The following is a 13,855-nucleotide window of genomic DNA, read 5'->3' as shown; positions in this document are numbered from 1 at the left end:
ACGTCACTGATCCAGCCCGACACAAACGCGTGGACACTGCCTTGGACTCTGCTTTGCTTTATACCCAAGGGCAGGAGAGGTAGAGGCCCCAAAGAGGGGCATGGTAAGTAGTGGGCGGAGCCTTTAGTGTGTGTGGGAGGGGTCCCGGAGTCGGATGGTGGGCGGGGCAAGGAGGGCTCCCTTCAGCTCCAGTGGAGTGGGCGGGTCACAGGGCGAGGGGGCGTGATCCACCGTGCGCCCCGCTCCCGAAGGTGGGCGGGGCCTCGATGGCTCTTGCTGGACCTGCGGCGCCTACATGCCGGACACAACCCCATTGGGCTCCATGTCGGTGAGGTTGCCTCGCAGGTCCTGCTCCTCCTCGAAGGCCTTGAACAGTGAGTTGAAGTTGCCGGCTCCAAAACCCTGGGGCGGGAGAAAGGAGATGAGCTGCGAGGCCCAGAAAGCCACCCGCCGAGGACAGGCGGTCCTTAGTGATACCTGGTGATTGTGGCGCTGAATGACTTCCAGGAAGAGCGTGGGCCGGTCCTGCATGGGTTTGGTGAAAATCTGCAGGAGGTAGCCTTTCTCGTCGTAGTCCACCAGGATCTTCAGCTCCTAGGTAGGAGGCAGGGGAGTAGGTAAGGGGCAGGCTGGCCCGCCCCCCTAGCCTGAAATGGTGGGATTCTTAGAAAGGCCATGGGGGTTTCTGCACCCCCAAAGCCAAGAAAAGACCATTTTCTGCAGCAGTTCCAGACACTTCCAAACAGATCCCCCAACTGTCCTCTTAGCACCTCCCCACTTCAGCCCCTGTATCAGCCACCTAAGGCTGGTGTGGACCACACAAGTACCACCCAAGTACCACCCACACAGCTCTCCAGTGCTTCTGCTTTTGTCTCCTTACCATCCATCTTCCACACAGACAGAGATCTTTTAGAAATCACATCATCTCATTCCCCTGTTTCCATTCTGCAATGGAAACTAGAACTCTCCTATGTGGCTGCTGGGAATGTAAAATGGTACAGCTGCTGTGGAAAACAGTCTTGAGAGTTCTTCCAAGAGTTAATAGTCGAGTTACCATATGACCCAGCAATTTGACTCCTGGGTATCTACCCAAGAGAATTAAAACTTGTCCACACAAAAACTCATACCCAAAGGATCATAGCAACATTATTCCTAAGAGCCAAAAAGTAGAAACAAATATCTATCAGTGGATGAATGGATAAGCAAAATGTGGTCTCTTCATCCAATGGAATATTATTCAGTTTTATAAAAAGGAACACAGTACTGACACAGGTTTCATGGATGAACCTTGAAAACTTTATGTTGAGTGAAAGCAGTCACAAAAGATTACATATTATATGATTCTATTTATATACATGTTTAGAAGAAAGCAACTCTGCTGCTGCTGCTAAATCGCTTCAGTCGTGTCCGACTCTGTGCGACCCCATAGACGGCAGCCCACCAGGCTCCCCCATCCCTGGGATTCTCCAGGCAAGAACACTGGAGTGGGTTGCCATTTCCTTCTCCAATGCATGGAGGTGAAAAGTGAAAGTGAAGTTGCTCAGTCGTGTCCAACTCTTAGCGACCCCATGGACTGCAGCCTACCAGGCTCCTCTGTCCATGGGATTTTCCAGGCAAGAGTACTGGAGTGGGATGCCATTGCCTTCTCTGAAAGCAACTCTATAGAGACAGAAATCAGTGATTGCCTAGGGCTAGGAGTGAGGAGAAGGTAGATGGAGAGATTGGGAGGTGGTGGCTAAGAAGTCTGATGTCTCTTTTGAAAGTGATGAAAATGTTCCAAAATTGATTTTGATGATTGTTGCATAATATAGTGAATAGCCAAAAACCACTGAATTGTGTTTTTTTTTTAAATAACATGTTCTGTGACTTATATATCAATAAAGTTGTTAAAAATAAAGCCAAGAAAACCTCCAAAAAAAAAACCAAAAAACCCAAACCCAAACCTCCAGTGGTTTCTGACCACAGAAGAAAAAAATCCAGACTCCTGAATAGCCTACCAGAGGAATTGGCTCCTGCCTCCCTCTGTGACCTGGGCCACTCCTCAAACATTTCCCTTCATACACTCTGGCCCTCTTTCTGTTCTTAGATACTCAGAGCTTGCTGCTGCCTCAGGGCCTTTGCACTTGCTATTTCCTCTGCCAGGACTGCTCTTTCTTTAGACCTTCATGCAGCCAACCGCCTCTCATCATCTCGATCAGGGTTCCCAACCTCTGGGATCTATGCCTGATGATCTGAGATGGAGGTGATATAAGGACAATAGAACAAAGTGCACAATAAATATGATGTGCCTGAATCATTCCCAAATCATCTCCTCCCATCCCTGGTCTGTGGAAAGATCATCTTCCGTGAAACTAGTCTCTGATGCCAAAAAGGTTGGGGGCCATTGAATTAGATTTCACTGAAATGTCACCTCCTCAGAGAGGCCTTCCCTGACTGCCTCCTATGTAGTAGCCCCAGGTCACTCTCTGTCATAGCCAGTTTAATCACCAACTTTCTCTCTCTCTCTCTCTAATGGTGTTTGTATTACTTATTTATTTGTTTGTTGTCTGTCTCCTCACTAGAATGCAAGTTCAGGATGGCAGGGCCCTGGTCTGCTCTCCTTCCTCTCCCCCACATCGCAGAGCCTGATGCCAGGGTTAGACGACATTTGTGAGGTAAGATGGAGCTCAGGGCTTGTTCTTCTTGGCTGACCCAGGATCAGGCTTTAAACCTCACCTCTAGGATATCAATATTCTCCTTCACCCGGATCTTGGCCATCTTGAGCTTCTCCCGCAGTTGTTTGTAGTATGTGGATGGAACAGCCAAAAACTCCACGCCTCTCTCTCTCAAGTGGCGAATCTGTCTCAGAGCAGGGTCAAGGTCAGTCCTTTTCTCTCCATGCTCAACACCCCCAGCCAGGTAGAAGTGCTGAGCCAGGGTCCCTTTCCAAGCCCCATCAACTGCAACGATGCAATGTCACCTCATCCCCTTCCACCTCTGGGCCTTGTGGGTCTCATGAGAAGAACTGCAATCACTAACACTTAATGGAACCTCACGATGTGCCTGTCTCGGCTTCCCCAGTGGCTCAGTGACAAGGAATCCGCCTGCAATGCAGGAGACCTGGGTTTGATGCCTAGGTTGGGAAGATCCCCTGGAGGAGGGCACAGCAACCCACTCCAGTATTCTTGCCTGGAGAATCCCGTGGACAGAGGAGCCTCGTGGGCTAAAGCCCATGAGTCACGAAGAGTCAGACACGACTAAAGCGACTGAGCACACACACATGCATGTGCCTGTCTCGAGCACTTTCTATGTACTGTCTCCTTATATTGACGCAGCGATCTTCTGAGACATTTGGATGATTATTCTCCCCACTTCATAGCTGGGAGAACTGAGGCCTTGAAAGATTAAGTATCTATTCTCAACATAGTAGCCAGGGGGGGTTATTAAAATACTAGTCAAATTATGTCACTCCTCTTCTTACCCTACCCTGGTGTCTCAGAGTCAAAGTTCTCACCATCTGCCCTGACTCCTACATTCTGACCTCATTCCTGGCCCCGCTCTCCTTTGTTCATTCTGTTCCAGCTGTTCCTTTTTTCTTTTTAATCTTTATGTCACACCAAATGGCGTGTGGGATCTTAGTTCCTCAACTGGGAATCGAACCCATGGCCCCTGTGCACAGAGTCTTAACCACTGGATCACCAGGGAGTTCCCTCAATAAGCATCTATTGAGCAAATGAAAAAATGAATGAAATGAAGTTGCCATGGTCATGCAGTGAATTCTTGGTTGCTCTGGGACTGAATGGTACAGGCCAGGCTCCTGTCCACTTGGTCACCCAACCTCCCCAGAGGCTGGGGCCATAGACTCAGGACACTTAATTTGACTGAAAGGACCTACTGGATCCTGTGACTTAATAGATTCATTTTCAAGTTGAGACAACTGAAGCCCAGAGAGGAAGTTGAATCCCTGGAGACACACAGCAAGTCACAGGTAGAACTGGGTCTAGATCCAGGCTTCCTGTTACTCTGGCACTTGCTTCTTCTGTAGCAGAGAGACAGAACTTTCTGGGGGTGGCAGTGTGCCTGCACATGAGTGGCAGGAGCCTGCAAGAGAACCCCGTCAGCTATCTGGGCCAATGAAGGGGACCCAGGACTTCCACTTGCCACTCCCACCCCTGGCCCCTGACTCAGTTTGCAAAGTTTGGCTCTGGAGCTGAATGGGAGGTGAATTAGGACCAGGAATGGGCTTCTCACTGCTGTGATGATGTCTTTGGTCTTGAGAGCAATGTGCTGGACCCCAGCGCCCCCGTTATAGTCCACATATTCCTGCAGAAGGGAAGCAAGGAAACCATTGTCAGTGGCTCCAGCCAAGAGCCTCAGCTGCAAGAGCCCTCATGCCTCTTCCCCGCTTCCCTCTTTCCCAGCCAAGGTCCCCGGGGCAGGAGACAGAACTCACCTGGATCTGGGACTTCTTCTTGCCCGGTGCTGGCTCATTAATGGGCATCTTGATGGATTCCTCATAATTGGCCACCACGACGGACCGCAGAGAGCTGTACTCCGTGTGCACCTGCGTGTCATCCACGGACCAGAAACGGTGGAACTGCAAGTTCTTCAGGTACCTGCGGGGTTGCCGGAAGGGCCCGCCGGCTCTGAGTGCCGGCCTAGGACTGGCCCTCTGCCCCCACTCCACCTTCCAGAATTTGCTCCCTGAGCAGGCATCAAAAAGGGAACTGCCTTTCACATCAGACACATCGTGAATTTTAGGACAGTGTTCCTTTGGGTGGAAGTAAAGCATCTGGTAACAAGACCTGTATACATGATGACACACCAACAGATGCAGAACCTTTTTTTTTTTTTAAAGCATCATTTATTTTATTTAAAAAATCATTTTTATTTTTTAAAAGAAATGATTTTTATTTTTAAAAAATGATTTTTTAATAATTCTTATTTTTTAGGCTACTTTGTGCACGTGTGGGATCTTAGTTCTCTGCGTGCGTGTGTGTGTGTTCAGTTGCTTCAGTCGTGTCTGACTCTTTGTGACCCCATGGACTGTAGCCTGCCAGGCTCCTCTGTCCATGGGATTTCCCAGGCAAGAATACTGGAGTGAGTTGCCATGCCCTCCTTCAGGGGGTCTTCCTGACCCAGGGATCAAGCTCCCATCTCCTGTAGCTCCTGCCTTACAGGTGGATTCTTTACTGCTGAGCCACTGGGGAAGCCCCTTAGTTTCCCGTCTGTCAAACCCGTGCCCACTTGTGCAGTGGAAGCGTGGAATCTTAAGCACTGAACCGCCAGGGAAGTCCCTGGAGGTGCTTTTGAGAAGGGCTATTTGCTTCTGACTTGCACCCACGAGCTCTTTGACGAGCTTTTGAGTAGTGGTAGCCTTCCTCCACTGATTTATTGGAAAAGATGCTGATGCTGGGAAAGATTGAAGGCAGATGGAGAAGAGGGCAACAAAGGATGAGATGTTTGGATGGCATCACGGATTCATTGGACATGAAATAGTGCAAGCTTCGGGGGATGGTGAGGGACAGAGAAGCCTGGTGTGGTGCAGTCCATGGGGTTGCGAAGAGTGGACACGACTTGGTGACTGAGCAACAACAACAAAACCTTCCTTCAAGCCTCCCTGAACTATGACACCCCCAGTGCTGATTCTCCAAGGTTTCCTGGAGGGGCTTGGTTGGTCAATTTGGGCCTTAAATCATCAGATCTCCATGGTGACAATTTTACAGAGAACAGATGAACTGGTGACCTCAGGCTAACCTCCCCTGCCTTGTGCTCTATTTCCTGATAAGACTGGGGAGCGGTCCTGTCACAGGTGTGGGAAGGGCTTGGGCCAGGAACTCACCATTCAGAGGCAGACACCATCTCTTGATCAGGCTGGTTTCCCACAATGTGATCGATTATCTCGAGACTGCAGCTGGGCCTGGAGAGGGAAACAGTGGGTGAGGAGAAGGCTACTCCCTAAATCTCCTTCTCCCTACCCCTCAATAACAATAACTGCTCACTATTCCATAGCACTTACTATAGACACTTTATTTGCCTTCACTCACATACTATTACTAGCCCCATTTTACAGATAAAGAGACTGAGGCTTAGAAAAATAACTTGGGACTCCTGGTGGTCCAGTGGTTAATAATTTGCCTGCCAACGAAAGGGATGCAGATTCGATCCCTGTTGGGAAACTAGGATCCCACATGCAGCCGGGCAGCTAAGCCTGTGTGCCACAACTACTGAGCCTGCATGATCTGGAGCCTGCGAGCCACAACTAGAGAAGCCCACTTGCTGCAGTGAAGACCCAGCACAGCCAAACAAAGGAAAAAGAAAAGTAATTTGCCAAGGTTAAATAGCTAGGAAGTAACAGAGCTGAGATTTGAACCAAGGCAGTTGTGTTCCAGAGCCTATGCTCTTCACCTCTATGCTGCCTCTTCAAGCCAATCCTGGGGGACCCTCAGGGGCTCCCCCAGCAGGTCCCGAGATGCTCTGCCTGCCCTGCATGGATGAAAGGGCCTTGCTTTCCACCCTCCCCTGTTCCAAGGGGCACTCACAGCTTGGAAAGTTGGGGGTCCATGAATGGTGGTGCCTCGAATCCAGGCAGGAACCGGCCAGTATAGTTCATCTTCTCCACCAGGGTGTGTGTCGTGTCCCCATACTGTGGGTGGCAAACAGCCTGAGGTCCCATCCCGGCTGAACCCAGGCCACACTGCATGGGGCCAACACAGCCCTGGGTTCCAGCCCAGATCTGGTCCTAACTCCAAGTGTGATCTTGGGCAAGTCACTTCCCCTTTCCGAAATGAACTGCAATTTGACATTTGGGAATTTGACAGTCTCCCCATAGGACCAGAAGCTCTGTGGGGGTTGTGATGACGTCTTGCTCATGATACCATCCTAGCTCATCATAGGTGCTCGATACAAATATGTTGTCTGCATGAAGAATGATGAGGGCATTGGATCTAATTATATGGAAGGATCCTTTCAATCACTCTAACAATCTTTGCATGTATGTGTCCTGTGTCGCTTTAGTCGTGTCCGACTCTTCACGACCCTATGGACTGTAGCCTCCCAGGCTCTTCTGTCCACGGGATTCTCCAGGCAAGAATACTGGAGTGGGTTGCCATGCCGTCTTCCAGGGGATCTTCCCCACCCAGGGATCAAACCTACATCTCTTACATCTCCTGCATTGGCAGGCAGATTCTTTACCACTAGCACCATCTGGGAAGACCCTAAGAATCCTTGAAAGTGAAAGTGAAGTCGCTGAGTCATATTTGACTCTTAGCAACCCCATGGACCGAAGCCTACCAGGCTCCTCCGCCCATGGGATTTTCTAGGCAGGAGTACTGGAGTGGGGTGCCATTGCCTTCTCCAAGTTGTAGTAAATCTTGAGGAGGGGGACTTCCCTGGTGGTCCAGTGATTAAGACTTCACCTTCCAATGCAGGTGGTGTGGGTTGGATCCCTGGTTGGGGAGCTAAGATCCCCTATACCTTGCAGCCAAAAGCCAAAATATAAAACAGAAGCAATATTGTAACAAATTCGATAAAGACTTTAAAAATGTTCCACATCAAAAAAAAAAATTTTTTTTAACATAAATCATGAGGAGGAAGGACCTATGATGGTCTCAGGTGCTAAACAGGCTTTGTTGGGTTATCTACGATATGCCAGTGCTGTTGTTCTAAGTACTATGTATGAATCATCTCATTTGATCCTTAAAATGACCGGAGGGAGGGATCACAGCTAAAGGAACAGGCCCAGAACTGTTAAGTAGTGTTTGGCAGGTCACACAGGTGGTCCTTGCTCATTTAAATGGACTTGCAGAGAGGTGAAGTGATTTGTCTAAAGTCACACAGCTTGAGTGGGGAGGGGCTTCCATCCCATCTCCTTCCCCAGACCCACCCATCTCCTTCCTTCGGAGCCCCTGCCTGCCGCTTGCAGTCCCATGCTCTCACCTCGACTGGGGAGGAAGGGAAGCCCAGAGATGGGTGACTGGGAGCCCCCCTCAGCCTCTGCACACCAGCCAAGAATACAGGCGATCGGGGTCGAGGGAGAATGTTTGTGCTTTGAGGCACAAGGATGGGATGGTATAATGGAGTCAGGGGTTGGGAAAGAAGGGTCCTGGCATCTCTGTGGGTGTAGGCAAGGTGGAGGCTCCAAAGTTAACTCACCGTCTGTAGCACAGCAAACTTCACCTTCCCAAGCTTATCTTGCTCTACCCAAGGCTCCCGCACAATCTTGGCGCCTCGTTCCCGGGCTTTCTGCAGAGGAGACGGGGTGGGGAGGCGGTCCGTGCTGGATCCTCAGGGAGCCCTTTGGCTGTCCCTGCTGGATCCTCTCTGTGTGGTCCTGCCACAGCCTCTTCCAGTGTTTCCAGCCCCAGGCAGGAACTCCAACCAACTTTAACTGTTGCCCTTGACACTCATGCCTCATGCCCATTTGGCAGATTGGAAAACTGAGGCCTGGGGCTGTGGGGGACAAACCAGGTGAGAGTGGGGGTCTGTCCTGCCTGTCCTGTGCACACTCACTCTGTGGCCCTGCCCCCGCTCTAGGCTTCAGTTTCTTCATTAGTGAAAAACGGTGGTTGGATAAGTCGAATACCAGCTGGCATTTATTTATTTATTTTTAAAAACATTTATTTATTTGGCTGCATTGGGTCATAGTTGCAACATACAGGATCTTCTTTGTAATAGGCGGGCTCTGGAGCATGTAGGTTGCCCCATAACATGTGGGATCTGAGTTCCTAGACCGGGGATTGAACCCACGTCTGCTGCATTAGAAGGCAGATTCTTAACCCCTGGACCACCAAGGAAGTCCCCATGCTGGCACTTATTGAGCACCTACTATGTGTCAGACCCTCTGCCAGTTGCCTTACATGCATGATTCGTGTATTTATTTAGCAAAACCTCATTACTGGATGTCTATGCTTATCACATGTCAGGCATTGTTGTAAGTATTAACCTCTTAAATCCTCATTACGTGAAAGGCACTATTATTGTCTCTTTTATGAATAGAGTCATTCACTTAAAGATGAGGACATTGAAACACAAAGAAAGTAAGTCATTCACCTAAAGTCACACAGCAATTAAGATTCAGACGCAGTAGTCTGCCCCTGGAATCTACACTTTAAACCTCTAAACTGCCTCTTTTAAAAAAAGAATTAATTACTTTATTTGACTTCACTGGGTCTTACTTGTGGCATGTGGGAGCTAGTTCCTTGACCAGGGATCAAACCCAGGCCCCCTGCATTGGGAGCTTGGAATCTTAGCCACTGGAACACCAGGGAAGTCCCTAAACTGTCTCTTGAATACTTGCTTGGTACAGAATCATGCCTATGAAATGATCATTATGATCTCGTTTCCTCTTTGTAACAACTCAAGTGAGATAGGTGGTTATTCCCATTTTACAGATGCAGAAACTGAGGCCTGGAGAGAGATTGCTTGGCTACCAAGGGGCAGATGTCACTGGAATTCAGGTATATGTCAACCAGCGTCTGGGCACATCACTCCAGCGTGGCAGTGCCCTCCAGCCCTGACCGATGGGAGGTCCCTCTGGCAGACAGAGGGCAGGCTGAGGCTCCCTGCTTTGTCTCCACGCCAGCCCATGTGCGGTCTCACCTGCACAATGTAGTCACAGTCCTCCACCTCGAACGCAATGTCCTTCACTCCATCGCCGTGTTTCACCAGGTGATCGCCCATCTCTGTGGTCAGCAGGGGAGGCAGGTGATGCTGGAATCACAGCCCCTCCCCCATACTCTCAGCCTTCTGAGCTCCATCTCCTTCTGGGCTCAGGCCCCCTCCCTCAACCCTAACCCACCTCTGTGTCCCTGACCCCTACCCACAATACCATGTCTCCACTCCTTGGCACCTTGAACCCTCCAAGGCCCCCTCACCTTTGTTCCAGGGGTTGAGGGCAGAGGAGAAGACGAACACGATCTAAGATGTAGAGAAGAGGGATGTTGCTGGTGGGTCAGGTGAACTTGTGGAGGTACACCCCCAGCCCCTCTCCCTGCCCACCAGCAAGATACCCCTGGTGGGGCATTAGGACCACCTCCTCTCTGCCAGGCAGAACTCTTTTTTTTTTTTTGGCTATGCCGTGTGGCATATGGGATCTTAGTACCCTGACCAGGCTTCCAACCCATGCCCTCTGCAGTGGAAACACAGAATCTTAACCACTGGACTGCCAGGGAATTCCCAAGGACTCTTGATCCTGGGTTCCTGCCCCTTCTCTGCCTTAGTTTCCCCTCTGGTCCTGAGGGATGGGGGCTTCCCCCATGCCAGAGCTGCCTGGAGTCCCGGGATGAGCTGGTGGTCAGGCCTGCCTATGGGGAGAGCTCCAGGGACCTACAGACCAGGGCACGGCTCAGAGTTAAAGCTCTGATGCTGGAGGCCTTTGCCCACTTTTCCCGAACATCCATGAGACCAGCATTGGGCCAGGCTGAGAAGGAGACCAAACCAAAAAGGTCCCTGTTGCGCGTTGTACAAAGGTGCCCATGGGGGCTGACCTCAGCACAGGCTCCGCTAACCACACCAGGCAGCCTGGAAGAGCACCCAGCCGCCTGGAGGAAGGGCCTCATGGTCTGCTGCACCCAGAGGTGCCAGAGCCACCAGGGAGCCCAGAGACCAGCAGGGGAGAGACGGCCCTCCTGGAGGAGTGGGGGCCCGGTGCAGAGACTCACCTGCCCTTGCTTGACCACATGGCTCACCACTTCCCGGGAACCGGTCTCCAGGCCCTTGTAGGCTAGGGGCTCAAAGCCCAGCTTACTGCAGTAATATGACGCAGCCTGAATCACAGAGTTGCAGGCAGGCCTGTGAGGGGTGAGGCGCTGGCCCACACCCCCACAGCATGTCTGCCCCATTGCCCCAGGTACTGTTCCTCCTGGGAAAAACGCCTGGCTCCCTGGCCCATGCTGATCTCCCTTAAGGTCCCCGCTGGGATCTGCAGCCTGGATTGTGTAATTAGGATCCAAAGAGTGACTGTCCTTCCAGGACACTCCTGACACTGGCCAGGATCCTCCCTCCCAGCAGCCAATCACAGACCTGGCCAGAGGCCTGCCCCTGTCCTAGAGGCCTCCTTGCCTGCCCTCTGCCCAATCCCAACACCTCGCCCCGGCTTCTACCTGCTTGGCATTGCCAACCCAGAAGGTCACAGAGTGAAAGTGGAGGAATCGGCCTCTTTCAGGCTGCAGAAGGAGAGAAGGGGTGAGACTGAGTCCCTAGAAGTGGGTCTAGAAAAGTGTCAGTGGAGAGGAGTCCCCTAGCCCTCTCCCTTGTGCCACCCTCAATCCCAGAAGTGAGGACAAGTCACCTCACCCCACCCCTCTGCCCTGAAGCCTTGCCAAGCCTCGAAAGAGGGTTCTCATGTAGAAACTGAATTCCTGTGGGTTTAGGATTGGTAAGCCCCACCCACTGAGGAGGTCTGCCCAGGTTTCACAGTGTGAACAGCCTTATGTTACAGGAGCAAGGATTTAAATTAGACCTTAGAAAGAACTTCCAAACACGATTAAGCAATTGGCAGGAATTTAAAAAGAGGTAAAAATTTTTCTTAGGAAGGCAAGGTTGAAGTGAGTCCAGTCGCAATGAGGTCAGGGGAGTGCAGAGATGAACCTGAGCCTGTATCCAGAATGTCACGTACCCACTGAAGCTCTTCCTCTTCTGCCCTTTGCTGACATCCCAGGCTCCCAGGGCCCTGACCCCACATTTCCCCTCCTGCTTACCTTCTCTCCTTTGTCGCTGTAAGTCGTCTAGGAAGAAAGAAAAGAACAGTAAGACACAGACACTCGGACACAATGTGCTTATGGAAATCTCACCACAGATCCCTACCATCAGGTAAGGCCGCCATGGGTCCAGGCAGGCTCTTTTTTTTTTTTTTTAAGCTTAGGCTTTTTTTTCTTTTCTTTCTTTTTTTTTTTTTCTTTCTTTTCTGTCTTAATTCATGTATTTTTAATCTAAGGATAATTACAATCTTGTGTTGGTTTCTGCCATACATCGCCATGGATCAGGCATATGTCCCCTCCCTCTTGAGCCTTTCTCCCACCTCTCACCTCCCACCCCATCCCACCCCTCTAGGTTGTCACCCCAGGCAGGCTCTTACCATGATTGATCGTGGTCACACTTCCTGCTGAGAAGACTGGGACTAGAGGCCAGCGGAGTGCTGGACAGAAATATTTAACATGTAGCTGGCCCCGCCCCCGGCCTCCTGGCCTTCCTGGGGGTGGGAGCTGATCCTGGAGGCTCCTGTGCCTGGAGACCTCTAATCCAGCCACAGCCTCATTGGACAGGGTGACGCTGTGAGGCCTGGAAAGGGGGACTGACATGCCCAAGGCCACTAGCCAGTGGGGCACAGAGGCAGGCACAGACGCCAGGGGCACGACGTTCTTTCCAGGACCCTGTGCTGGGATTTCGATCTTTGCCCTCCAGAATTCAAAGCCCAGAAGCCAAGGCCAGCTTGCATGCAGAGGTGACTCCAGAATTCATAATTAAGGGGAATTTGAGCTATTTCAAATCCTGAAAGATGATGCTGTGAAAGTGTTGCACTCAATATGCCAGCAAATTTGGAAAACTCAGCAGTGGCTACAGGACTGGAAAAGGTCCGTTTTCATTCCAATCCCAAAGAAAGGCAATGCCAAAGAATGCTCAAACTACCACACAATTGAACTCATTTCACATGCTAGTAAAGTAATGCTCAAAATTCTCCAAGCCAGGCTTCAGCAATACGGGAACCGTGAACTTCCTGATGTTCAAGCTGGATTTAGAAAAGGCAGAGGAACCAGAGATCAAATTGCCAACATCCACTGGATCATGGAAAAAGCAAGAGAGTTCCAGAAAAACATCTATTTCTGCTTTATTGACTATGCCAAAGCCTTTGACTGTGTGGATCACAAAAAACTGTGGAAAATTCTGAAAGAGATGGGAATACCAGACCACCTGACCTGCCTCTTGAGAAACCTACGTGCAGGCCAGGAAGCAACAGTTAGAACTGGACATGGAACAACAGACTGGTTCCAAATAGGAAAAGGAGTACATCAAGGCTGTATATTGTCACCCTGCTTATTTAACTTATATGCAGAGTACATCATGAGAAACGCTGGGCTGGAAGAAGCACAAACTGGAATCAAGATTGCTGGGAGAAATATCAATAACCTCAGATATGCAGATGACACCACCCTTATGGCAGAAAGTGAAGAGGAACTAAAAAGCCTCTTGATGAAAGTGAAAGTGGAGAGTGAAAAAGTTGGCTTAAAGCTCAACATGCAGAAAACGAAGATCATGGCATCAGGTCCCATCACTTCATGGGAAATAGATGGGGAAACAGTGGAAACAGTGTCAGACTTTATTTTTGGGGGCTCCAAAATCACTGCAGATGGTGATTGCAGCCATGAAATTAAAAGATGCTTACTCCTTGGAAGGAAAGTTATGACCAACCTAGATAGCATATTCAAAAGCAGAGAGATTTCTTTGCCAACAAAGGTCCATCTAGTCAAGGCTATGGTTTTTCCTGTGGTCATGTATGGATGTGAGAGTTGGACTGTGAAGAAGGCTGAGCGCCGAAGAATTGATGCTTTTGAACTGTGGCGTTGGAGAAGACTCTTGAGAGTGCCTTGGACTGCAAGGAGATCCAATCAGTCCGTGCTAAAGGAGATCAGTCCTGGGTGTTCTTTGGAAGGACTGATGTTGAAGCTGAAACTCCAATACTTTGGCCACCTCATGTGAAGAGTTGACTCATTGGAAAAGACCCTGATGCTGGGAGGGATTGGGGGCAGGAGGAGAAGGGTACGACAGAGGATGAGATGGCTGACTTGATGGACATGAGTTTGGGTAAACTCCGGGAGTTGGTGATGGATAGGGAGGCCTGGCATGCTGAGATTCATGGGGTCGCAAAGAGTCGGACACG

General features: G+C 50.3%; 1 protein-coding gene across 1 annotated transcript; it reads right to left on the bottom strand.

Moving 5' to 3' along the window:
- Positions 1 to 41: 41 nt before the first annotated feature.
- Positions 42 to 12,099, bottom strand: HPD (4-hydroxyphenylpyruvate dioxygenase). Its single transcript, XM_086347596.1, has 14 exons — positions 12,056 to 12,099; positions 11,679 to 11,705; positions 11,082 to 11,144; positions 10,641 to 10,745; positions 9,855 to 9,897; positions 9,580 to 9,662; positions 8,134 to 8,223; positions 6,522 to 6,625; positions 5,822 to 5,899; positions 4,433 to 4,595; positions 4,231 to 4,302; positions 2,716 to 2,838; positions 478 to 594; positions 42 to 402 (listed from the first exon to the last, which is right to left on the bottom strand). Exons 1-14 carry the CDS (start codon positions 12,056 to 12,058, stop codon positions 292 to 294), a joined length of 1,182 nt encoding a protein of 393 aa, XP_086203722.1. The 5' UTR covers positions 12,059 to 12,099; the 3' UTR covers positions 42 to 291.
- Between the last annotated feature and the right edge of the window lie 1,756 nt (positions 12,100 to 13,855).

The sequence above is a fragment of the Bos grunniens genome, chromosome 17 (assembly GCF_055505025.1).
Source record: "Bos grunniens cultivar Pamir isolate PY7600 chromosome 17, Bosgru_T2T1.0, whole genome shotgun sequence".
Taxonomy (NCBI): domain Eukaryota; kingdom Metazoa; phylum Chordata; class Mammalia; order Artiodactyla; family Bovidae; genus Bos; species Bos grunniens.
Note: the sequence above shows the minus strand (reverse complement) of the source record. Positions and strands in the feature narration are given on the sequence as shown.